Source organism: Symsagittifera roscoffensis, chromosome 6, assembly GCF_963678635.1.
Source record: "Symsagittifera roscoffensis chromosome 6, txSymRosc1.1, whole genome shotgun sequence".
NCBI classification, from domain to species: domain Eukaryota; kingdom Metazoa; phylum Xenacoelomorpha; order Acoela; family Convolutidae; genus Symsagittifera; species Symsagittifera roscoffensis.
The window spans coordinates 59,895,995-59,923,906 of record NC_087067.1 but is presented as its reverse complement, the minus strand read 5'-3'; the positions used below and the strand labels follow the sequence as shown (position 1 = coordinate 59,923,906).

General features: G+C 35.4%; 1 protein-coding gene across 2 annotated transcripts; it reads left to right on the top strand.

Moving 5' to 3' along the window:
* LOC134847554 (structural maintenance of chromosomes protein 3-like) lies at positions 1-27,649 on the top strand. 2 transcript variants are annotated; one of them, XM_063864626.1, is made up of 6 exons: positions 1-84; positions 181-420; positions 511-2,913; positions 18,029-18,178; positions 26,041-26,348; positions 27,033-27,649. In XM_063864626.1, exons 1-6 carry the CDS (start codon positions 70-72, stop codon positions 27,130-27,132), a joined length of 3,216 nt encoding a protein of 1,071 aa, XP_063720696.1. In that variant the 5' UTR covers positions 1-69; the 3' UTR covers positions 27,133-27,649. The 2 variants fall into 2 exon arrangements, with proteins under 2 accessions (XP_063720696.1, XP_063720697.1); XM_063864627.1 differs by lacking the exon at positions 18,029-18,178.
* The last annotated feature ends 263 nt before the right edge of the window (positions 27,650-27,912 follow it).

Sequence of the window (27,912 nt, the reverse complement as noted above, 5' to 3'; positions counted from 1 at the left end):
AGATAAAGCTTGTTTATCTTTAGCCACCATCAGGCTCGCACAGTTTTCTAAACATCAAAGCCCTTTTAAATGCATATAAAGCAGGTTTGTAAGCCGCGGAAGTCGAATGATAGCTTTGTGTTTTACATTTGTTTTTTTTTACATGTTTACAATTTAGAGTTTATATTGTGTCTTTTATAGGTCATTATAGACGGTTTTCGGTCATACAAGGACCAAACAAAAATTGAGCCCTTCAGCAAAAGAGCAAATGTTTTCGTTGGCCTAACTGGTAGTGGAAAGAGTGATATCGTCTATGCGATTGAATTTGTGCTAGCTGATGATTTTTCCAACTTACGAGCTGAGCAAAGATTGGCGTTGCTACATGAGGGGACTGGTCAACGAATCACTACCGCGAATGTAGAAATAATTTTCGACAATCGGGTTAGCGTTTATAGTAGTATAGTTTTTCAATCAATAGTCGTTTCGTTGGATCAATTTTTCATAGATCGCCAAAATTGTTTTTTTTTTAAGGACAACCGACTACCGATCGAACAAGAAGAAGTCTCCCTGCAGCGTGTGATAGGAGCCAAAAAAGATGAATTTTTTATGGACAAGAAAAGTATCCCAAAAAACGAGGTGTTGAGTTTGCTGGAGGCGGCTGGTTTCTCGCGAAGCAAACCGTATTACATCGTAAAACAAAGTGAGATAAATGAAATAGCTACTGCACCTGATTTGCAACGATTAAAACGGATTCAAGAAATAGCAGGAATAAAAGTCCTCGATGAGCGCCGAGAAGAATTGAAACAATGCCAAAAGTGGGATAAGTCGCGCCGAATGCTTGAATATACTATTCAAGACAACGAGTTGAAGAAAAGGAAACAAAACCTGGAAGATTTGAGCAAAAAACGAGATGAGATATCGAGTGCTTCATTACCTCTTCAGGATAAATTGCAAGAAATTCTGAAGCGTGGGAAGCAAATAGGAAAAGATATGGGGGACTTGAAAAACAAGATTTCATCTATTGTCGATGAAAAGGATACGCTTTTAAAAGAAAAGTCAGATTTGATCGAACAAAAGGCGAAATTGGAACTGACGGCTAAAGATTTGCAGGACAAAGTTGACAATGAAGAGAGTATGAAAGAAATTTTGCAGTCAGAGCTGAAAACTGTCAATGATCAAATAACGGAAAAGCAGGAAAAATTTACTCAATTTGCATCCCAGCTTGAAGAGGTTAACGGCAAGGAGGGTATTTTAAGTTTTCGTTTGAATTGTTTAGACCAACATGCAAAATTTTTAAATGCCAAGGAGCCCCTAGTACCTCAGTTTGAGTATAAAGAGCAAAGGGACAAGTGGCTTGGACAAGAAATTAACGAATTGAAACTGGTCGGAGGAAACTTGCAAGAGCAGATACAAAGCCTGAACTCGCATTTGGAGAATGATCGAAGCGATCGCATTGAGCTGGAATCTCAGATCACCAGTCTTAATCAAAATCTAGATGAAGCAGAACAGCAGATTAATCATGCTCTGAGTGAAATTGAAAGAGCCAAGACAAAAGCTTGCAAGCATCAAGAGATGACAGAACGGCTCAAAGCAGATTTGAGATTGAAGAACGAGCTGCTGAATAGTATACAGAAGAGCTATAAAGCAAAAAAAAGGCCACTGAAAAGATTACAGCTAACTTTGGATCAAGTCAACGCTTCTATGAACTCGTATAGGGTTGAAATGGAGACCGAACTATTGCCCCAAATAATTGCACAGCACCAAATTGAAGTGGGAATAATTGCGAATGAGAAAAAGAAAGTGATGAGCGAGCTCAAAGCGATTGGTTCAGAAAGGTCCGAGCTTGAAGAGAAAAGAAAAATGATATTTGAATATGAACTAGGAAATACTTTGAAGAGAAAACAAGAGTATCTCGTTAACCAGTTACAAGATTTAGGAAGCGCGAAAAAGAAACGCAAGCTAGAAAACGATTTATCTTTGATGGCCGAAAGATTTGAGGCTATTAAACCACGATTGGACGAAATTGATACTCAGTTAGATAATTTGAATCTCGATTTACAAAATTTACAGGAAAATTTCGAGGAAAATAAGAACCAAGAAAAAGAAATACAGGACAAAATTGAAGGTAAAACCAAGTATTTAGAGACAATAACCAAAAAGCAACACTTAATTGTTAAGCGAATCGAGGACTGTTCGAAGAAAATAAGAGATTTGGGATCCTTGGCCAATGAATCATTCGGTAACTATCAAGAGATGAACAGAAACCAACTTATTGAGGAGTTGCACAAATGCAACAATGAGTTGGAAAAGTATATTCACGTAAACGAGAAAGCGTTACAACAGTTTGTTAGTACCACAGAAGAGAAGAAGTCATTGCACCGGAAAGCCGAAGTGGATAGGGGATCTCAGGCTATTCAAGACATGATGGATTCTCTTGATAACCAAAGATATGAGGCCATTGAGTGCACGTTTAAACAGGTTTCGAAATACTTTTCAGAAGTGTTTCAGAAATTGGTACCTGGAGGACAAGCGCAATTGGTTATGCGTCGGAAAGAGGCGGACTCTCAAGAAGGTGGCTCGCAACAACCTGAACTCCCCTCAGTTGAGCAGTTTTCGGGAGTGTCTATTAAAGTGTCTTTCTCGGGTAAACCTGCCGAGACACGAGAAATGAGTCAGTTACTAGGAGGCCAAAAATCACTGGTGGCTTTGACGTTTATATTTGCGATCCAAAAATGTGACCCAGCGCCTTTTTATCTTTTTGAAGAAATTGACGCGGCTCTGGATCCGGAACATAGACAATCGTTAGCCAATATGATTAAAGAACTCTCGAATAATGCTCAGTTCATCATTACTACTTTCAGTCCCGAATTGAGTGAAGCTGCAGACAAGTTTTATGGTGTTAAGAGTCATGTTCAGACAATTGGGAAGAAAAAGGTGAAGAATTTTTGTAGAAGATGATTAAATTCATCGATGAGATGAATACTGCTGATGTTTTAACGGTCAAATAATTCCTCAACGTGTTTGTTTCTATTACTTTAACAAGAACTTCAATTTTTAACTTAGTTCGTTCAATTTTTAACTTAGTTCGTTTATAAGTTAAAGCGGAATAAAAGCTTTTCCTAGTAATCTAGTTTTCTCAATTGTGTTAGTTTTATCAAAAAAGCGTCAATTATTAATCTTGAGCTGTATAGTCATCTTTTTTTTGTTTGAATGTCAAAATTTGAAGTTGTTTCAAAAAACGAGTCCAATTTTTATGTTTATTTGCGTTCATTGACTCTTTTTCAACTGTCTGTTGGCTGATTTTTATTTTAAAAAAGTTTTGAGTTATTTAAGGAATACTTGTAAGAGTCAATTTTGACATCAAATTGAAGCCTTTTCGTTGCTTTCCGTATTTGATATAGGACTTTCTTTTTTTTTAAAAAAATCAATTTTTTCAGAGCAATGAAAGTAGTGAGTACTCTTATATAAGTCTTGCTTTCTCGATTTGACTTCTTTTGATTTCTTTTCAAGTTCAGTGCATTTTCATTGTTAGAAAACCCCCTCTTCCTCCCCAATTTTTGATTTGGATTAAAATTGGTTAGCGTTGCGTGTAATATACTCTATCTACCCTATTGGCTGAAAGATCCAGTTTACACCCAATTTAAGTCAACACACACCTCCCTAAATACTTGTAACAATTTAGGCGGCTGGGGGACATGATTTATAGTTGTAACAATCACCCAATCAAAAGAGAGTATTTTACACGTCACACTCGGAAAGCTTAATGAAAATTAAGTAATGAGGTGGAGAATCCTAACTTGGTTAGAGGCAAAGATTTTCAACTATCCAATTTCAAATGAATACAAAAATATAACTTTCAGAATATTGTTGGAGGACGTTTGACTACTTTTTGCCATTTGTTAGTCTTTTTGTTTCCGAAATGCAGCTTCGCTTCTGTGTTTACGGTGTTTGTGTCTATGATTTGGGTTAATTTGCCCTCGATCTGTTGAGAAAATTCGTACGCTGTTCTGTGACTGGAACTGAGGAGTTGTTCGCGTCCACTTCAGTGACCATTTCGGACTGGACCAATGCCCCATTGCCCGGAGTGGCACTGTCCACCACTCCAGACCTACCTCCCAGTTAAACTTCAGGCACAATCCTTCCCTCATACTCATTCTCTAAATTACAATCAAATAAAAATTATGTCTTCTCCATGGCAACCTTTGTTTCCACTGTGAGGGAACTTTTTGAAGAAATCTTTTTGATCCGATAAACGATGGAAAAGGTTCCAATACACTGCCATGCTTACACTTGCGATGCGAGTGTATTAGTACGAGCTTTCTTTTTTTCCAACCCAAGTCGCAGATATTGGTGCCACTTTTGGCGCATCTTTACAGCTTTTTGATAGCAGGTGATTTGACATTCTAATAATAATAAGTTAACACAGTTGATGCATTTTAATTCATCAAATAAACCACAAAAAGTTATTTGTTTCAAACGACATAACAATCATGAAAACTCGATATCAGAAAATTTTTAACTCAATATATCACAATTTTTTGAAAGGCATAATTTATACATAATATGGCTTGGCGATTTGTGATTTGTTACATGCGAGGTTAGTGTGGATGTCTTCATCTTGTTGTATTGCAAATTATTTTAAGGAAAATTGAGTCTATTTGTATTTGCTGCCACTTTCTCGATTTGACTTTGAATTATTTTCAAATTCACTGCATTTCCTTAACTAAGAGGAAAACAAAATTCAGTATCGAACAGCAAAAGCGTTAGGTTTGCCAACAACGTAATCGACTCCTAGTTTCGAAAGTGGATTTTAAATTTCAATTATACCAGTGAAATAAAAAATTTCTCAAAAAGGACTGAGCAGAAACTTTTGTATTTATAAAGAGCTTAAGGCTGTAAATATTTCTTTAGAATTCGAAAGTTAGAATTTTTCAAAACAAGAAGTCCATTCTTTAATAGTAATGAACGTAGGGAGTACTCTTATATAGGTGATTTTTTTCAGGAAAAGTCCTTAAAATTGTTCAGATTAAATTTTGGTTTTTCGCAATTTGACATGTTTTCTTTTCAGGTTCATTTTTTTTGTTGTTAAAAGGAAGACAAACTCAACTATCGAACAGCAAAAAGTCATGAAAAACGTGATCGACTTCTAATTTTGAAAATGGAAATAATTATCAGATATCCCAGCAAATCAAAAGTTTTGCTTTTTGATCCAGCTTTCTCAAATTGGGTTAATTTTAACAAAAAGTGTCCATCATAAGTTGTTTTACGAAATCAAAGAGCTTTAAGGCAATCTATTTTCTTCGAAATTCAAAAATTTTCGGAAGGTTTTAAAAAACAAGTCGTTTTTTTTCAGTTTCTTTGCGTTCATTACTCTGTCAGTTGGCTATGTTTTGGCTTGACTGGAGTAGTATATGTGTGAGGTGATCAGGGGGGGGGGGTGTTTGGAGACCCCCATGTATTCTCTACACCAATGCGATTAAATGTGTTTTCTTTGGTGGCACTTTGGCTATAATTACGATATGTAGCATTGGCAAGTAACTCGCAAATAAGAGTTATCTTATTAAATGTGTTTTCTTTGGTGGCACTTTGGCTATAATTACGATATGTAGCATTGGCAAGTAACTCGCAAATAAGAGTTATCTTATTAAATGTGTTTTCTTTGGTGGCACTTTGGCTATAATTACGATATGTAGCATTGGCAAGTAACTCGCAAATAAGAGTTATCTTATTAAATGTGTTTTCTTTGGTGGCACTTTGGCTATAATTACGATATGTAGCATTGACAAGTAACTCGCAAATAAGAGTTATCTTATTAAATGTGTTTTCTTTGGTGGCACTTTGGCTATAATTACGATATGTAGCATTGGCAAGTAACTCGCAAATAAGATTTATCTTATTAAATTTGTTTTCTTTGGTGGCACTTTGGCTATAATTACGATATGTAGCATTGGCTAGTAACTCGCAAATAAGAGTTATCTTATTAAATGTGTTTTCTTTGGTTGCACTTTGGCTATAATTACGATATGTAGCATTGGCAAGTAACTCGCAAATAAGAGTTATCTTATTAAATGTGTTTTCTTTGGTGGCACTTTGGCTATAATTACGATATGTAGCATTGGCAAGTAACTCGCAAATAAGAGTTATCTTATTAAATGTGTTTTCTTTGGTGGCACTTTGGCTATAATTACGATATGTAGCATTGGCAAGTAACTCGCAAATGAGAGTTATCTTATTAAATGTGTTTTCTTTGGTGGCACTTTGGCTATAGTTACGATATGTAGCATTGGCAAGTAACTCGCAATTAAGAGTTATTTTATTAAATGTGTTTTCTTTGGTGGCACTTTGGCTATAATTACGATATGTAGCATTGGCAAGTAACTCGCAAATAAGAGTTATCTTATTAAATGTGTTTTCTTTGGTGGCACTTTGGCTATAATTACGATATGTAGCATTGGCAAGTAACTCGCAAATAAGAGTTATCTTATTAAATGTGTTTTCTTTGGTGGCACTTTGGCTATAATTACGATATGTAGCATTGGCAAGTAACTCGCAAATAAGAGTTATCTTATTAAATGTGTTTTCTTTGGTGGCACTTTGGCTATAATTACGATATGTAGCATTGGCAAGTAACTCGCAAATAAGAGTTATCTTATTAAATGTGTTTTCTTTGGTGGCACTTTGGCTATAATTACGATATGTAGCATTGGCAAGTAACTCGCAAATAAGAGTTATCTTATTAAATGTGTTTTCTTTGGTGGCACTTTGGCTATAATTACGATATGTAGCATTGGCAAGTAACTCGCAAATAAGAGTTATCTTATTAAATGTGTTTTCTTTGGTGGCACTTTGGCTATAATTACGATATGTAGCATTGACAAGTAACTCGCAAATAAGAGTTATCTTATTAAATGTGTTTTCTTTGGTGGCACTTTGGCTATAATTACGATATGTAGCATTGGCAAGTAACTCGCAAATAAGATTTATCTTATTAAATTTGTTTTCTTTGGTGGCACTTTGGCTATAATTACGATATGTAGCATTGGCTAGTAACTCGCAAATAAGAGTTATCTTATTAAATGTGTTTTCTTTGGTTGCACTTTGGCTATAATTACGATATGTAGCATTGGCAAGTAACTCGCAAATAAGAGTTATCTTATTAAATGTGTTTTCTTTGGTGGCACTTTGGCTATAATTACGATATGTAGCATTGGCAAGTAACTCGCAAATAAGAGTTATCTTATTAAATGTGTTTTCTTTGGTGGCACTTTGGCTATAATTACGATATGTAGCATTGGCAAGTAACTCGCAAATGAGAGTTATCTTATTAAATGTGTTTTCTTTGGTGGCACTTTGGCTATAGTTACGATATGTAGCATTGGCAAGTAACTCGCAATTAAGAGTTATTTTATTAAATGTGTTTTCTTTGGTGGCACTTTGGCTATAATTACGATATGTAGCATTGGCAAGTAACTCGCAAATAAGAGTTATCTTATTAAATGTGTTTTCTTTGGTGGCACTTTGGCTATAATTACGATATGTAGCATTGGCAAGTAACTCGCAAATAAGAGTTATCTTATTAAATGTGTTTTCTTTGGTGGCACTTTGGCTATAATTACGATATGTAGCATTGGCAAGTAACTCGCAAATAAGAGTTATCTTATTAAATGTGTTTTCTTTGGTGGCACTTTGGCTATAATTACGATATGTAGCATTGGCAAGTAACTCGCAAATAAGAGTTATCTTATTAAATGTGTTTTCTTTGGTGGCACTTTGGCTATAATTACGATATGTAGCATTGGCAAGTAACTCGCAAATAAGAGTTATCTTATTAAATGTGTTTTCTTTGGTGGCACTTTGGCTATAATTACGATATGTAGCATTGACAAGTAACTCGCAAATAAGAGTTATCTTATTAAATGTGTTTTCTTTGGTGGCACTTTGGCTATAATTACGATATGTAGCATTGGCAAGTAACTCGCAAATAAGATTTATCTTATTAAATTTGTTTTCTTTGGTGGCACTTTGGCTATAATTACGATATGTAGCATTGGCTAGTAACTCGCAAATAAGAGTTATCTTATTAAATGTGTTTTCTTTGGTTGCACTTTGGCTATAATTACGATATGTAGCATTGGCAAATAACTCGCAAATAAGAGTTATCTTATTAAATGTGTTTTCTTTGGTGGCACTTTGGCTATAATTACGATATGTAGCATTGGCAAGTAACTCGCAAATAAGAGTTATCTTATTAAATGTGTTTTCTTTGGTGGCACTTTGGCTATAATTACGATATGTAGCATTGGCAAGTAACTCGCAAATGAGAGTTATCTTATTAAATGTGTTTTCTTTGGTGGCACTTTGGCTATAGTTACGATATGTAGCATTGGCAAGTAACTCGCAATTAAGAGTTATTTTATTAAATGTGTTTTCTTTGGTGGCACTTTGGCTATAATTACGATATGTAGCATTGGCAAGTAACTCGCAAATAAGAGTAATCTTATTAAATGTGTTTTCTTTGGTGGCACTTTGGCTATAATTACGATATGTAGCATTGGCAAGTAACTCGCAAATAAGAGTTATCTTATTAAATGTGTTTTCTTTGGTGGCACTTTGGCTATAATTACGATATGTAGCATTGGCAAGTAACTCGCAAATAAGAGTTATCTTATTAAATGTGTTTTCTTTGGTGGCACTTTGGCTATAATTACGATATGTAGCATTGGCAAGTAACTCGCAAATAAGAGTTATCTTATTAAATGTGTTTTCTTTGGTGGCACTTTGGCTATAATTACGATATGTAGCATTGGCAAGTAACTCGTAAATAAGAGTTATCTTATTAAATGTGTTTTCTTTGGTGGCACTTTGGCTATAATTACGATATGTAGCATTGGCAAGTAACTCGCAAATAAGAGTTATCTTATTAAATGTGTTTTCTTTGGTGACACTTTGGCTATAATTACGATATGTAGCATTGGCAAGTAACTCGCAAATAAGAGTTATCTTATTAAATGTGTTTTCTTTGGTGGCACTTTGGCTATAATTACGATATGTAGCATTGGCAAGTAACTCGCAAATAAGAGTTATCTTATTAAATGTGTTTTCTTTGGTGGCACTTTGGCTATAACTACGATATGTAGCATTGGCAAGTAACTCGCAAATAAGAGTTATCTTAATAAATGTGTTTTCTTTGGTGGCACTTTGGCTATAATTACGATATGTAGCATTGGCAAGTAACTCGCAAATAAGAGTTATCTTATTAAATGTGTTTTCTTTGGTGGCACTTTGGCTATAGTTACGATATGTAGCATTGGCAAGTAACTCGCAATTAAGAGTTATTTTATTAAATGTGTTTTCTTTGGTGGCACTTTGGCTATAATTACGATATGAAGCATTGGCAAGTAACTCGCAAATAAGAGTTATCTTATTAAATGTGTTTTCTTTGGTGGCACTTTGGCTATAATTACGATATGTAGCATTGGCAAGTAACTCGCAAATAAGAGTTATCTTATTAAATGTGTTTTCTTTGGTGGCACTTTGGCTATAATTACGATATGTAGCATTGGCAAGTAACTCGCAAATAAGAGTTATCTTATTAAATGTGTTTTCTTTGGTGGCACTTTGGCTATAATTACGATATGTAGCATTGGCAAGTAACTCGCAAATAAGAGTTATCTTATTAAATGTGTTTTCTTTGGTGGCACTTTGGCTATAATTACGATATGTAGCATTGGCAAGTAACTCGCAAATAAGAGTTATCTTATTAAATGTGTTTTCTTTGGTGGCACTTTGGCTATAATTACGATATGTAGCATTGGCAAGTAACTCGCAAATAAGAGTTATCTTATTAAATGTGTTTTCTTTGGTGACACTTTGGCTATAATTACGATATGTAGCATTGGCAAGTAACTCGCAAATAAGAGTTATCTTATTAAATGTGTTTTCTTTGGTGGCACTTTGGCTATAATTACGATATGTAGCATTGGCAAGTAACTCGCAAATAAGAGTTATCTTATTAAATGTGTTTTCTTTGGTGGCACTTTGGCTATAATTACGATATGTAGCATTGGCAAGTAACTCGCAAATAAGAGTTATCTTATTAAATGTGTTTTCTTTGGTGGCACTTTGGCTATAATTACGATATGTAGCATTGGCAAGTAACTCGCAAATAAGAGTTATCTTATTAAATGTGTTTTCTTTGGTGGCACTTTGGCTATAATTACGATATGTAGCATTGGCAAGTAACTCGCAAATAAGAGTTATCTTATTAAATGTGTTTTCTTTGGTGACACTTTGGCTATAATTACGATATGTAGCATTGGCAAGTAACTCGCAAATAAGAGTTATCTTATTAAATGTGTTTTCTTTGGTGGCACTTTGGCTATAATTACGATATGTAGCATTGGCAAGTAACTCGCAAATAAGAGTTATCTTATTAAATGTGTTTTCTTTGGTGGCACTTTGGCTATAATTACGATATGTAGCATTGGCAAGTAACTCGCAAATAAGAGTTATCTTAATAAATGTGTTTTCTTTGGTGGCACTTTGGCTATAATTACGATATGTAGCATTGGCAAGTAACTCGCAAATAAGAGTTATCTTATTAAATGTGTTTTCTTTGGTGGCACTTTGGCTATAGTTACGATATGTAGCATTGGCAAGTAACTCGCAATTAAGAGTTATTTTATTAAATGTGTTTTCTTTGGTGGCACTTTGGCTATAATTACGATATGTAGCATTGGCAAGTAACTCGCAAATAAGAGTTATCTTATTAAATGTGTTTTCTTTGGTGGCACTTTGGCTATAATTACGATATGTAGCATTGGCAAGTAACTCGCAAATAAGAGTTATCTTATTAAATGTGTTTTCTTTGGTGGCACTTTGGCTATAATTACGATATGTAGCATTGGCAAGTAACTCGCAAATAAGAGTTATCTTATTAAATGTGTTTTCTTTGGTGGCACTTTGGCTATAATTACGATATGTAGCATTGGCAAGTAACTCGCAAATAAGAGTTATCTTATTAAATGTGTTTTCTTGGGTGGCACTTTGGCTATAATTACGATATGTTGCATTGGCAAGTAACTCGCAAATAAGAGTTATCTTATTAAATGTGTTTTCTTTGGTGGCACTTTGGCTATAATTACGATATGTAGCATTGGCAAGTAACTCGCAAATGAGAGTTATCTTATTAAATGTGTTTTCTTTGGTGGCACTTTGGCTATAGTTACGATATGTAGCATTGGCAAGTAACTCGCAATTAAGAGTTATTTTATTAAATGTGTTTTCTTTGGTGGCACTTTGGCTATAATTACGATATGTAGCATTGGCAAGTAACTCGCAAATAAGAGTTATCTTATTAAATGTGTTTTCTTTGGTGGCACTTTGGCTATAATTACGATATGTAGCATTGGCAAGTAACTCGCAAATAAGAGTTATCTTATTAAATGTGTTTTCTTTGGTGGCGCTTTGGCTATAATTACGATATGTAGCATTGGCAAGTAACTCGCAAATAAGAGTTATCTTATTAAATGTGTTTTCTTTGGTGGCACTTTGGCTATAATTACGATATGTAGCATTGGCAAGTAACTCGCAAATAAGAGTTATCTTATTAAATGTGTTTTCTTTGGTGGCACTTTGGCTATAATTACGATATGTAGCATTGGCAAGTAACTCGCAAATAAGAGTTATCTTATTAAATGTGTTTTCTTTGGTGACACTTTGGCTATAATTACGATATGTAGCATTGGCAAGTAACTCGCAAATAAGAGTTATCTTATTAAATGTGTTTTCTTTGGTGGCACTTTGGCTATAATTACGATATGTAGCATTGGCAAGTAACTCGCAAATAAGAGTTATCTTATTAAATGTGTTTTCTTTGGTGGCACTTTGGCTATAATTACGATATGTAGCATTGGCAAGTAACTCGCAAATAAGAGTTATCTTAATAAATGTGTTTTCTTTGGTGGCACTTTGGCTATAATTACGATATGTAGCATTGGCAAGTAACTCGCAAATAAGAGTTATCTTATTAAATGTGTTTTCTTTGGTGGCACTTTGGCTATAGTTACGATATGTAGCATTGGCAAGTAACTCGCAATTAAGAGTTATTTTATTAAATGTGTTTTCTTTGGTGGCACTTTGGCTATAATTACGATATGTAGCATTGGCAAGTAACTCGCAAATAAGAGTTATCTTATTAAATGTGTTTTCTTTGGTGGCACTTTGGCTATAATTACGATATGTAGCATTGGCAAGTAACTCGCAAAAAAGAGTTATCTTATTAAATGTGTTTTCTTTGGTGGCACTTTGGCTATAATTACGATATGTAGCATTGGCAAGTAACTCGCAAATAAGAGTTATCTTATTAAATGTGTTTTCTTTGGTGGCACTTTGGCTATAATTACGATATGTAGCATTGGCAAGTAACTCGCAAATAAGAGTTATCTTATTAAATGTGTTTTCTTGGGTGGCACTTTGGCTATAATTACGATATGTTGCATTGGCAAGTAACTCGCAAATAAGAGTTATCTTATTAAATGTGTTTTCTTTGTTGGCACTTTGGCTATAATTACGATATGTAGCATTGGCAAGTAACTCGCAAATAAGAGTTATCTTATTAAATGTGTTTTCTTTGGTGACACTTTGGCTATAATTACGATATGTAGCATTGGCAAGTAACTCGCAAATAAGAGTTATCTTATTAAATGTGTTTTCTTTGGTGGCACTTTGGCTATAATTACGATATGTAGCATTGGCAAGTATCTCGCAAATAAGAGTTATCTTATTAAATGTGTTTTCTTTGGTGGCACTTTGGCTATAATTACGATATGTAGCATTGGCAAGTAACTCGCAAATAAGAGTTATCTTATTAAATGTGTTTTCTTTGGTGGCACTTTGGCTATAATTACGATATGTAGCATTGGCAAGTAACTCGCAAATAAGAGTTATCTTATTAAATGTGTTTTCTTTGGTGGCACTTTGGCTATAATTACGATATGTAGCATTGGCAAGTATCTCGCAAATAAGAGTTATCTTATTAAATGTGTTTTCTTTGTTGGCACTTTGGCTATAATTACGATATGTAGCATTGGCAAGTAACTCGCAAATAAGAGTTATCTTATTAAATGTGTTTTCTTTGGTGGCACTTTGGCTATAATTACGATATGTAGCATTGGCAAGTAACTCGCAAATAAGAGTTATCTTAATAAATGTGTTTTCTTTGATGGCACTTTGGCTATAATTACGATATGTAGCATTGGCAAGTATCTCGCAAATAAGAGTTATCTTATTAAATGTGTTTTCTTTGGTGGCACTTTGGCTATAATTACGATATGTAGCATTGGCAAGTAACTCGTATATAAGAGTTATCTTATTAAATGTGTTTTCTTTGGTGGCACTTTGGCTATAATTACGATATGTAGCATTGGCAAGTAACTCGCAAATAAGAGTTATCTTATTAAATGTGTTTTCTTTGGTGGCACTTTGGCTATAATTACGATATGTAGCATTGGCAAGTAACTCGCAAATAAGAGTTATCTTATTAAATGTGTTTTCTTTGGTGGCACTTTGGCTATAATCACGATATGTAGCATTGGCAAGTAACTTGGTAGATGCAAGTGTTCTTCATTGTAGTGTGACAGATTTTTCTAGTGCTGTAAGCAAGTAACTTGGTAGTTGCAAGTGTCCTTCATTTAATTTTAGGAGACTTGAAACTTAAAAATATTTTTTATAAATCATTTTTTTCGGATCAGCTGGTGTCTGCTCAAAGATTGTCGGCTTTGTTTTAGCTTCGTTATCCGAAAATTAATTAATTTGCCTGGTCTGTTTGTTTGCCTAGAATTCTTTTTTGATAAAGACAGATATTATGAATATGTATGTGGTTAGGTTTTTTATTTTGCTTTTTTTCCGAGACGCTTCAGAATTATTTTTTTTTGTGACGCTTTCGAAATTTTTTTTATTTTTTTTCTCGTTATTTTTTCTTTATATTGTTTTCCATTGAAACAACAGTTTTTTGAAAAGATAGTTTATAATTGCACTACGCACAATTTCTTTAAGAAAAAAATCATGTCCTTTACACTACTCAAAGCTTGGAAATTTTGACTTTTTTGGGATCTTTGACTTTACTCGAAAACTACCGAGCCAAATTTCAGTTTAAGTGATTTATCCAGAAACCCGCTTTTGGGGATCTTGGCTACTTTCTCGGCCACCATCTGCATTTTTCAGAAAAAAGTTGTAGATTTCGGGAAGTTTTTGAAATTTTGAACGTTTTTTAGAAACTTTTTGAATTTTCTGAAAAAGTACCAATCAAATGTGAGATGAAAACTATAATCAAAAGAACTGTTTACGATAATTTTTCCTGCAGACATAGTGAATCATTTTTCGTAAGAGAAATGTTGTCATTTGGAAAATCTCAAAAATTTTCTCTCTTTGACTTATTTCAATAGATGAACAGATAAGGTAGTGGGCACAGTCCAATTTTTGATATAACGCATTTCGTCCCGCATGCCGAAAGTTAACAAACGCGTACCGCCAGTTTTATATGGGCCTCTAGTTGTCTTTAATCGAGACGTACGAAAACTTTGGTTCACTTAGGTTTTTTCATATATTTTTTTTCGACTTCGTGTTGAAATGAACTTGTGATGTTTTTTATTTTTGCGTTGTATCGCAAGTGGTGCGAAGCTCCGCTTCGCCTCTGTGTTACGCTCGTTCATTTTTTTTTATTTTTGCAATTTCAATTAATTTCACAAATGCAATGTAGATTACGGTATCCGATAACAATGGTTAATATGGCGCACAAAAAAGAGATTGACCATTAGTTTCAATCGTGGAGAAAAGTTCTTATGCTAAAAAGTTACTGTAATTTGCTCTATAAACTCGAAACTTTTTAAAGCGTTATTGAGCGTATGGAGGACGCATATTGGTCGGGTGTAAAATTTACATTAATTTGCTAAATGGAAGGGAAATGCAGCTCTGGATTAACTAATCGCGCAAAAAAACGTAAATGACTACTTTCAAAAATGTTTTTTTTTTTTTAGAATTCACAGCGGAATGAAAAAAAAAACTATTTTGATCCAGTTTTCTCAAATTGGGTTAATTGTATATTTAAACAGTTCATACATCTTTCATTTGTTTCAATCATTTTTTTCTCTGCCTCCTTGAGTTCATTGACTCTTCCAACTGTCTGTTGGCTATATTTTTGACAAAAAAATAAATTCAAACGCAATATAAACAGCGAGGAAGATATCCTTGAGATGTTTATAAATGAATTAGCTAAACATGTTAAGGCTCAAGATAATCAGGCCGGTAGAATTGAGCGAATAAGCTGCAGCTGGAATTCATTTTGCCGATGTTTTAGCGAATTTTCTACTCGCTTGAAGGGCATCCGCTGAAAGCTCCGAGGTTTTGGAGAATGGAGGCGTCGAGGTCCTTCAGGCCAGAGTTCTAGCCTTTGATTTTTGGAGAAGACTGAGGTTCAGGTTTGACTTTGTAGACCAGAAATCGCTTTTATCAACGCTGAGCTCCAGAAAAATCCGAAATTATAGCTAAGGAAAGCTTGAGAGAGGTTGTTGGCTTTGTGATCTAAATACCAGGAGGTGCAGACGAGCTCGGGTAACTGGGGTATCAAAGACTTAATGATAAAGTGAATGGTATTGAAGTGGGGCTAGGGGATTGTCTTGCTGATTGACTTGAAAATGAGAGCTTCAACAAATTAAACCAGGATGGTTGCCTGCAGTATGGCTAATGATTTTCAGATAGTTTTTTGGCCCCGTTGATCATTAAATCAAGTCTTTTGACTCGCGATAGCAAGTGTTTAGTAATCGGGTGCTAGACTTTTTTGGTTGAAAACTTTGTCAAAAATTTGACGTAGACGTAGGTGGCGAACTGACTTGCTCAATTTCTCAACAAGTTAGTGTACTACCACTTTCTCATCTCATATTATGCGTACGAATATGTCTATAAAGATTTGAAATAATTGGGAAGACCTATAAAAAATCTGCGGTTTTTTGCGGCTGCATGGCTTTCGCCTTGATTTCTGTTTACTCAGATGCCCTTTTTTTAGAAAATTGCTAAATTTAATGCATTTTTTCGCACCATACTTAAGATGGACTTTTGTATACTCTGTTTAGAATAGGTTGATGAAACTCACGAGCTTTAGCAGGCGTCGTAATAGTAGGCGTTAGGGCAACTTTTAGGGCACCTTTGCGGTATTTAGTAGCATGTTCTTTGACATTCGACAATGAACAGAAAAAAGCTATTTATTTCAAGCAACAGTGCAATAATTAGACTTTCGAGAGCAAGTGTCTTGTAATCGGGAACTAGACATTTTTTTCCGTAAAAAAATTTTCGTACATATTTTAAGGGAATGTGAAGTTGCCTTATTAGTGAAATTCAGCAACTTCGAGACTGCTTGCGACTTAGCCTAGAGCTAATGCTGTTGTCTTTGTACCCTATTTTCTGGAGTTCGCTTCAGATAACTACTCATTTTTTTCAATGTGTATGCAATTAAAATGTTTTTCGGGAAAAATTAAACTGTCGGTCTTTCGTTTGTCTGCTTATGTTGTCAGCTTAATTGGGGAATTTCATTGTGCCATCAGCATTATTTATTGTAGATGCGAGTGTTTTTAATTTACTCTTGTAATTTTTAAGAGTGATGGCCCTGACGTTGTATATTTTCCTTGGTTTTCCTTTCGTTTTTTGCTAAAAAGCTTTGTGCGGCCTGAATAGTTTCGGCTTATGTTGTATAGGTTTTTTTCGCTAAAAAGTTTTTTTTTTCAGCCTGAAGGTTGTGTTTTTCGACTGCCCGTTTTTCTGAAATTCTTTTCATTTTTTTCACGAATTGTTTTTTAGCTTTTCGATTTTGTTATTTTCATCTAAACAGATATAAAAAAAATAATCGAACTTCAATTTATCAAATTTATCGTGGGATGCTGTCAAGGTAAATTCAGGAATGGCAAATCTGGCGTCCAAGTATGACTGTTCAAGTTCTTTTGGTTCTCGACATATGGCGTTTTTTTATGATTTTTTCAATTTTTTTTTGTCAAAAAGTTAAGATATAAAAAAACCTAGACTTTGAATTTCTCAACCCTATAGTGGGGTGCTGTCAGGGTAAAATCAGGGGTGGCAAATCATGAGTCCCGGTATGACTGCTCAAATCCTTTTGGTTTTCGAGAAGTTGCGTTTTCTACGATTTTTTTCCATTTTTTTGTTAAAAAACAGATATAAGAAAAATAACCGATTTTCAATTTCTCAACCCTAAAGGGGGTGCTGCCGGGGTACATTTAGGGGCTGCAAATCTGGAGTCCAATAATGACTGCTCAAATCATTTTGGTTTTCGAGAAGTTGCGTTTTCTATGATTTTTTTTTTTCATTTTTTTGTTAAAAAACATATAAAAAAAAAATAACCGAACTTCAATTTCTCAAATTTATCGTGGGGTGATGTCAGGGTATATTCAGGGGTGGCAAATCTGGCGTCCAATTATGACTGCTCAAGTTCTTTTGGTTTATCGACATGGTGTTTTTTATGATTTTTTCAATTTTTTTTGTCAAAAAGTTAAGATATAAAAAACCTACCGATTTTGAATTTCTCATCCCTAGAGTGGGGTTTTGTCAGGGTTCATTTAGTGGTTGCAAATCTGGCGTCCAAGTATGACTGCTCAAGTCTTTTTGGTTTTCGAGAAATTGCATTTTTCATGATTTTTTCATTTTTTTTTTCAAAAAAACAGATGTAAAAAAATTAACGGAACTTCAATTTCTCAACCTTATAGTGGTTTGCTGTCAGGGTACGTTGAGGGGTTGGAAATCTAGAGTCCAAGTATGACTGCTCAAATATTTTTTTTTTAAGATTTTTGGTTTGTCTGTTTTCTGAAGACTTGGTTTTGTAGCACCGGAGGTGCGATTGACGCGCTAGTTGGTTCTGAAAATTATCATGATAGATGGTTCGCAACAAATTTGATGAAAAGTGTCAAAATTGTCATCTAAAATTTTAAAGCTATACTTTTTCTTCTGCCCCGTGAATAATTTAGGGTTTCGAATATCTTGATTTTTCCAGGTCGGCGACTGTCTAAGCTGGACAGATTCGAGACTGGTGGTTGAGCGGGATAAGCAGTTACTACCCTTAGTTGATAACAACCACTGCTTTCGTCACTGGAGTGGCGAGCGATGGTTTTGCTTTTCCAGGCGTGCCAACCGTTTTCGTCTGGTGACTATTACTAAGACATAAAGTGTGTGAAAATTTGAAATTGAGTGCGCTGAACACAATTTTACAAAATTTCTGTCATGCAAATTGCCGTGTGTTGTGATTTTACATCAGGTTTTGCAATTATTGCTAAACATACTTATTTAATTAACCGGTCACTTAGTTATGACCTTCACTAGCCATTCTCTCCGGCGGAGAGAATGATCTCTCATTGTTTTGTTTTAATGTTTTAACTTACCGACTAATTCATCTTAATTCTTATTCTTTTTAATAGTTTTAACTTAGAATTAGCTACAACAAAGTAACATTTTATCATGGCGCAGTCATCTAACGAATCTAACGTGAGAGGAATACCTCCCTTTTGGCAAAACCATACGGTAGACCCACCCATCCCCTGGGAAGATTGGAGTGATCTGTTTCAATTAGCAATTATAGCTAAAGAAAACATAGATATAGAAAATCTACTCAATCCGTCGGAGAGACAACATCCACTACCACCAAATTTGGAAAACTCACCGGACGGTGAAACAGACGCCCAAAGACGCTTGAGATTGGAGAGAAATACCCAAGAACAAAGAAGATATGACGAAGAAGAAACAGCTTCGATAAAAACAGAAACTAAGAAATTTAACGGAATGCGAATAGAAGAAGCAGACAAGAAATTACGTTCGGTCTTATATCTGGCATTGGGTTTAAGGAAAAAGGATCTTCGGACAGAAATTTACCAAGGTGAAAGTCTTACAAATTTCTTTTAAAGAATTCTGGGAGTTTTTAGCGATTGCTTTCGTAAGAAAATCAAATGTCACATTTGAACGACATAAACTGTTAAATAGAAAACAACGCGACAGAGAATCCCTCGAACAATTTTGGGGTGCCTTAGCTGAAATGGCGAAAAAGTGCGACATATCCGCAGGAGAAGAAGAGTGGATAAGAGATACTTTCATAAATAATATGAAAAACTACGATATACAAAGGAAATTATTAACAGAAACCCTCCCTCCACGCGAAGCACTAAACGTAGCACTCATCGATGAAAAAACAAATTTTAAATCACTTGAAGTTAACTAATAATTTTAAATCCAACGGATCATCTGTACATAAACCAAACAACCATTTTAACGTCAAAAGAGAACCAACTCTCAACATCGAAAGAAGTAACAGCTGTATGAAGTGTGGCGGTTCATTCTCAAAAGGACACTTAGCAGTTTGCCCAGCAAAGGACACAACTTGTACTTCTTGTAAATTCAAAGGTCATTTCACCAGACTTTGTAGATCTCGACGTAAAAATGTAAACATTGTAAATACTCAAATTGTAGATAATACAGATTTTAATCCGTCGGATTTCCCGGATGTAAATACCGACCACACGGATAGAGAATGTTGCGGCGTCATAAACGCATGGTCGGAATCTGGACAAAGTGAAAACGACAATTACTCTGTACTAAATGTAACTACAATTTTTGATAACGACGGAAAGGAACTGAAGAAATTATTAAACATCGGACTCGGAAAAGAAAACCAAGTAATTTTAAACATTCAAGTGGATTCAGCTAGCCCGGTGAGCTTTCTTAAGAAAAACGTACTTCACGAATTGAAATTACGTGATCCATACTTGAAAATTTATCCGGTGGATAAGACAACCAGAGACCTTTACTGTGGATTCACGGATAATGCCATAAACATCACTGGAAAGGTGAAGATTCCGATATTCTCAAATGGTTGGTCAGACAACGACTGTCAATTCTTCTTAACCGAAGGACATGAAAGGAATATCTTAGGAAACGACAACCTTCCAAAAGTGGGAATAGAGGTCTCTCAGAAACATTTTCCACACTTCCAGACCAACAAGCAGTGTAAGTCAGTAAATTCCATTTCCCAAACAAACCAAGATAGGGAAATCCTTAATATATCAAAGTCATTTAAAAATTTATTCCTTCGGATTGGAAAAATTAAAAATCAAATGAAAATTACCCATTTTCACGAACCATTAAAACCAATTCAACTAAAAGGAAGACGAGTTCCCCTCCATTTACTGGATGCGGTAAAAACAGAACTCAATAGATTAAAAGCAGAGGGACATATTAAAAAATTAGAAAATTGCGACGAAGACAGATTTATTAGCCCAATAGTCATCACTTGCAAAAAAGACAAATCCATCAAACTGGCGTTAGATTCCAAGTTCACAAACAAACAGATTTACAAGAACAAATATCAAATGCCAAACATCCACGAACTTGTAGACAACGTCGCGGCACAAATTACTAATGATTCCGTTGGAGAAGTGTGGTTTACTAACTTAGACTTAAAAAATGCATACAGTCAATTAGCATCAGACAAATTTACTAGTAACCAATGTAACTTCAGTATTGTGGGCGGTGACATTACGGGTACTTACCAATTTTTAACTGGTTTTTACGGCTTAGGGGATATGCCCAACGAATTTCAAAGAGTAATGGACTCTACGTTAGGTTCAATCCCATTTACCAATTGTTACTTGGACGACATTTTAATCTCTTCCAAAGGAACATTCTTAGACCACAAGAATATTGTATTAAAAATTTTATCGACCCTCGACGAATACAACTTTGCCGTAAAATGGTCAAAATGTAAATTCTTTCAAAAAGAAATAGAATGGTTGGGATTTAAAATCTCTAAATCAGGAGTTACCCCGTTATTCGACAAATCGAAAGCTATCAAAGACCTACCTGTACCGAAGAATCTGAAAGAATTACGATCATTTTTTGGTTCTATAAACCAATACATTAAATTTGTCCCAAACCTTGCATCCTTAGGAAGCCCACTCCGACCGCTCCTAAATAAGAAATCAATATTCCAATGGAACGATGATCATACAAAAGCGTTTGAAAGAATAAAAGAAGAAATCGTAAACTTAACAGAGAATACACATTTCGACGTAAAACGAAAAACTAGAGTGAAAACAGACGCATCACACAATGGACTTGGAGCCTCGCTGGAACAACTCCATGGGAACGATTGGAAAACAATCTCATTCGCGTCACGTTTTTTAAATCCTCACGAGTCTAAATACTCTACTAACGAACTTGAACTTCTAGGGGTTGTTTGGGCTGTTGAGCATTATAAAAATTACCTTTACGGCTCCGATTTCGAAATAATCACTGATCACAAGGCCCTATTATCCGCTCTTTCACCAAACCACGGAAATAAAACCTACCACAGTAGATTAACAAGATGGGTAGACAGATTATTACCTTTTAATTTCTCAATCAAACTTATCGCAGGAAAAGACATGGGCTTCACTGATCTTATTTCTAGAATTCCATCCGGAAAAGCCCTCCCAACATCACATTACGACGAAGAATTCGTAGTAGCAAACATTAATAAGATTAATAAATCATTAAATCCGTCGGAGAAACTAAGAACTACCTGCTCAGCCATTGGTCACAATCTGGAAAACTCCGATTACGTCTTATTACGTAATTACCTAATAGCAGCAGTACTAAAACTTATTAACTCGTCTTTTCCAATTTGCTCATTCAATCACAGAAGAACAGAATTTTGTACATCAAATTGTATTCCAACGGATTATTCCAACACAAATACTTTAATTATTTCCATTTCAAATTCCGCATTTCTTTATTTTTTAATTCTTAATTGTAGCCTAATTAATTCACCTGTAGATAAAAAAATTGTAGATACTGTTAATATGAATAATAAGAATATTGTAATTAATCCCACCACTTCTGGTATTTCCGTAGATTTAGAATTCAAACTTTTACCAAATCATATCAATCTCGTTAAAAAATACCGTGAAAACTTGAAGTTGCCGGATCGACCCTTGGATTTAAATATTTTATTTAACGCCAAGTTAGTGGCTCTCTTGACAGAAGACGATCCCATGTTAAGCCCTATTGTTAAAGCACTTCAAAATAAGGCGGAGAAGATTAATGCAGATTCTCCTTATTTCAAACATTTCACCCGAGACCTTCACGAATCCGATGGATTACTTTACATGGACGGCAAACTCGTTATTCCATTTACTCTACGAAACGCGATGATGAAGACCCTCCACGAAACACATCCAGGTCAATTCGGAATGAAATATTTGGCCCAACACAACAAATCTACTTTCATGGAATTAATTGCTCAGAGTGTACATCGGCGGGTAAGAATATAAAATCTGTTATCCCTAATTCACAAATTAGTGAACTTCCTCCATTATCAGAACCAAATGAAGAACTTAATTTAGACTTCGCGGGTCCTTTGGATTCTTATTGGGGGTCAAATAAATACATTTTACTTTGTATTGACAGATTTTCTAAATTTCCGTCGGCAAAAATTACATCTACCTCTTCAAAAACAGTTATAGAATTTTTACAAGACTACATATTCTTACACGGTATACCTTATTCTATAAGGGTGGATCATGCTACTTGCTTTACAAGTCAAGACTTCAAATCATTCTGCGATTCTAACAACATCAAAATAATCTTTTGTACAGTAGGCGATCACCGATCCAACGGATTAGTCGAAAAACTCGTACACACTGTAAAAGTCAAACTACTGGCTATCTCTAAAGAACATCATAAAACCACATTGCAAAATGCCGTTTCAAAAATCATTTGGAACCTACGTTCTACTTTCCAATCAAAAATTAAATGCTCACCTTTCGAGATCCACTATAACAGAAAACCAAATACTATTTGGAAACAATTAGCTTCGGGTAAACCTTCCTTTGGAATTTTAGACAAAGGGAAATCAATACTGTCTAAGGATCGAGCTAAGGATTGGAACGCGGATGATAGAATCGAGGACGGATACAAGGACGATTTGATTGCGAAGAAGAACCAAAATCCGACTGAAAAAGGCTACGATACAGACTATGCCTCATCCTCGAAAACGACTCAAAACAGAATACCAATCGAAAGCCCTTTTAAAGGTAAAATCCTTCGGAAAACTAATGGTAATATCAACCGAGACTGTTTTTATAAAGAACTAAACAAAAGAATTATAAATTCTTCGACTTCGACAGTTAAGTTATCCGACGGAAAAATAATACGAAAATCCGACATTGCGATTCCTATCTCTACCTCAAATAAAATCAGACCTTTTAGAGGAAACATTTCATTCCCTTACTTTTCTAACCCTAATGTTGAAGTAGGTCAAAAACTGGAATGCTCAAAAAGAAAACCAAAACCCAAGAAGCCAACAAAAAGAAGGAACAGACAATTAGACCCGACATCATCCGACAACCTAACTAGGACACGCATTTCTGGATCATCATCCATCCCGACAAGAAGACAGACACGACGCTCAAAGAAGCCACCAACTCCTCCAGGTTACCTTGCTTCGGATGAATCTATGCTAATTCCTTCGGATATTTCGGATACTAGTGAATGGGAATGGATAGCGGGCGGTTTTCCTTGTAGAGACGTAGCCAGAGAGCGCTTTATTTCGGATTCACTTACACCTCACATATCACTCGGAAATAACTTTAACTCTTCTATAACCAATCCTGAAATAAAATCTGAGATTTTAGAAAACGACAGTTTCCCAATCAGTGAACAACCCATGGATCAATCATATGAGTGCCCAATAAGTATAGTGCCAGCCAGCCGAACATCTAACTCGGCGGATCAGAGAACCGTGAATCAGGGAGGGGAAAATGACACCATTGGACAAAATGACCTACAAGTGGAGCATAATCCGACGGAGACCGACTCAAACATAGACTTTCCGGTGTATGAGATAAGCGACTCAACGGATGAGTGCGCTATATCCAACAGTCCTGCCATAATACCCGGTAAAATTCCTGCTACTATTCGCCGCTCTAGTAGAAATGTCGGCCCATCAAAATTTTATGGTCAACGTTACTTCATTGATGCCGTAGAGAGTGTCCAAGAAGCCTCTGGTTCGGCGGCCGAGCCTATTGTGTTAGAGATTGAGGAACCACATGAGACTATCAACAAGACGAATCCGGCGGAGTTAATTGTTCTAGATTCAGATTCATCATCTTCATCAGATCAAATGTCAAACTCATCAACCGACGAATCACTGAGAATGGAAATAGCAAATTTCGGCGACCACTCTGATCTTGATAGTGAACTTTTCAACACCGAACTTGAGAACTTTTTAAAAAATTATAAAACTTTATAACCACTTAGATATACTTTAATCTGATATTCCGGCTTACCAAATAACACACATTACTGAGTAAACCGGTGCTAACATTCAGATATTAACATCTGCTCACTAAACTTGAGAACTTAATCCTGCGGATAAATTTTCATGTAGAAGACATCTTCAAGTGTCCTCCTAATTTCCTTAATTCGCCTCCACTCCAGTTTGTGTTTTACAAACCAAGACCACCTCCATCAACATTTTGTGCTATCTACGTATTTTACCTTGTAAACCGGTGCTAATTTTCCAGTTACCAAAACGTGTTTGCTAAATTTGACAACTTTATCCTTCGGATAAATTTCACCCTTTAAAAGAAATTATCATCTGTTGCTCCCATAATTTCTTTAAATCATATCCTCTTCACTCGCGCATTATAAACTATGACCTCACTCATAAAACGTGGTTCTAAATTTCAGCGTTATGCCAAAACGTGATGCCTTTATCTCATCTTAACATAACCCTTATCCATCGGAATCTGGATAATCTTTGTTCTTTCATTTAACACTAGTGGAGCTTACTTAGTGTTAGTACCTCATCTTAAGGCGCTTTAATTTTCTTTCCTCGTCCTTAAAGGGGGAGAAAGGAGTCAGTCATATTTAGTTATTGTGCATTACTTATTGCAATTTAAATTTTTTTCCTGCTTAGGGGAATGTTGTGATTTTACATCAGGTTTTGCAATTATTGCTAAACATACTTATTTAATTAACCGGTCACTTAGTTATGACCTTCACTAGCCATTCTCTCCGGCGGAGAGAATGATCTCTCATTGTTTTAATGTTTTAACTTACCAACTAATTCATCTTAATTCTTATTCTTTTTAATAGTTTTAACTTAGAATTAGCTACAACAAAGTAACATTTTATCACCGTGTGAACAATTTTCGAACAGTTTAATTTTACAAGGTGGTGGGAAACTGGAAACACAGATTCACGCGACCAATATCTCGTGCCGAATGTAGCGTAGCGGAGCAATCGGTTGCTACTTTGTCAATGCCGCGTTCGAAATTAGCGTTAATTGTTATGAGTGCGCTAAAAAAAACTGGTCTGCTAAAAAACCGATCTGCTAAAACACCTAGCACCTAGTTTTGATTTAGTTCTGAATTTCCCAGCGGAATAAAAATTTATCTTATGAACCAATTTTCTCAAGATGGGTTACTTTTATCAAAAGAGTTTCACTTGATCTTCGAATTCAAAGAGCTTTGAGGTCATAGGAAGCGGGAGTGAAGTGGTTACGTCTCCGCCTCTCAATCGAAAGGTCGGATGTTCGAGGCCCACCATGATCCGTGCTCGTTGCTTGAGGGTGAAGCAAATTTACCCAGCCCAGAAAAATAACCAAAAAATTGCATGTAGTTTTTAAGCAGGGGCACAACAGTGGTTCGCCGTAATGAGCCGTAAAGCTGGTATGTTGGTCATTTCGCATGTGAGTAACTCGCTTTAAAAACAGCAATTAAAACCATCTGTGTTTTTGCGGAAAAAAGATTCTATAGATTGCACGAAAAGTCTTTTTGAAAGCTTCAACTTTGGCGAGTTATCAATATGCGAATATTGAGTAATAAATTATGCTGCTCCAAATCTCAGTTAAAAAATCAAAATTTGCGCTAGTAGGATAGTTTGTCGATTTGTGTATTATTACCCGACTTAGATCTAACAGTAATTTTGAAACGGTGCACAATGAAAGTGATATTAACTATTTCGCCATTTTTTCAGATCGCCAAGCTGGTCGGCGTAGTGAGCACAAGTCGAGCAGCCCCGTTCCAGATTCTAATCGAGTATCTATCTATGGGGAACTTGAACTCCTTCCTGAGACAGAAACAGAGAGACAATGAATCCCTCTCCCTGTACAGATTGCACAGCTTCAGCCAGCAGATCTGGAATGGGATGAACCACTTGAGTGAGGGACTAATTGTCCATAGGGATCTGGCCACTAGGAATTGTCTGTTGGCAAATGCGGTTACAGTCAAGTTGGGTGATTTTGGGTTTGCGGAACAGCTCGAGTCTCTGGATGACTTTATCCAGTGAGTATCTCATTGGTTGTTTGTTCTAGTAAATGCCAAATTTTTGGAATATTCTTTTCAGCGAACGAATCTGAGCAAAGTTAAGTAACCTAAAACTGCTCCTTTTGCTGAAAAAAGGTACTCATCTGAACGCGCAAAAAGCAGTGCCAGGAATCTAAAGCTTACCGCCTTCCCTCTAGTAATGTTTGTCTTTTGAACTATAATCTTATCTTCGGACAAATATTTTATAGTGTAAAAAGCCGTAAGTATCATCTTCGTCTGTTTTGGCCTGGGAAATTTTGAAAAATCAAAATTGGAGGAAAGTTTCGGCATAGACATTAACACAATTTGCGTGGTGAAAGATGAAACTATTAATAACTATTAAATTTTCAAAAATAATTTAAAATACGAATCAAGTCATTTTCATTTTCAGTCAGTTTTATATTCTGCTAAGATACTTTTTTATCGAATACAATTTTCTGTCAGATTGATAGAGTTGTATTCAAAAAATTGAAATTTACTCTTTCTTGCAAATAATTTGACTTTTTATCTGGCAGAATACTGTATTAAATAGTGCTCGAATTAAAGCTATAAATAGTGCTTGAAATCTAACAACGAGCGATCCAGCTATTTCGCGTGAATATGCCACCTGTTTTATTATATCATCAAATCGTGATGTGATTGGTGGTAGCGATGTTTGTGTAGAGTGAATGACGACTCAGACTTGCCTCTGCGCTGGCTGCCTCCAGGGATGTTGAGTGAGGTCAAATACTGCCTCAATCAGATGTCTGGCAGTTCGGAGTAGTCGTGTGGGAGATATACTCTCTGGGCATGAAACCCTACTGTGGAATCAGCAATGAAGATGTCATCCAGTACGTGTTGGACGGAAAAGTGTTGCCCAAAATGGAGCCAAAGCAGGATCCGCATGGACTGGGACCCAATCTGAAAACGCGAGACTACCCCCGGACGCTATTTATAAGTTCATGAAAAAGTGTTGGAAGTTCAACGTCGCTGATCGACCCTCGTTCGGAAAGTATGCAGTTGCAGAAGAGCTGTTCAATTTGGTAGACGTGATCACTAAGTTCTGTTCATATCAGAACCTAGAACTTTTCCGAGAAGACTAAAGAAAGAAAAGTAGAAAAAAAAACTATTTATCACTCTTATAAATAATTAAATTATTGTTAATTAAACTCTGATAGTTGGCCTATTGTCCGCCTGTTTTATCAAATCATTTTGATTTGATTCGTTTCTTTTAGTTTAAATATTCTACTTATTCTGTTGTTAAGATAGGATAAAAACTCGAAATTTATTGTTATTTTCTGAATTACTGAAACTTTCAAACTGTTTGTCATCTCGAGTTTTAACATATGATTAAGTAAATTAGCAGATTCAGTATTCAGATCTTAACCTGTCAGTTGACTTTCCTGTAAATTTTCCTTTTTTGTAAAATAAATATTGCTGCTTTGAATTGTGTTTGTCCCAACTCTTGTTTTTGTGGCTATGATATAGATAGAAGTGCCTTATCTCAATTTATTTTTCTTAAATTGATGTTTTGAGCAAGTGCTGTATAAGTTGATGGTTTATC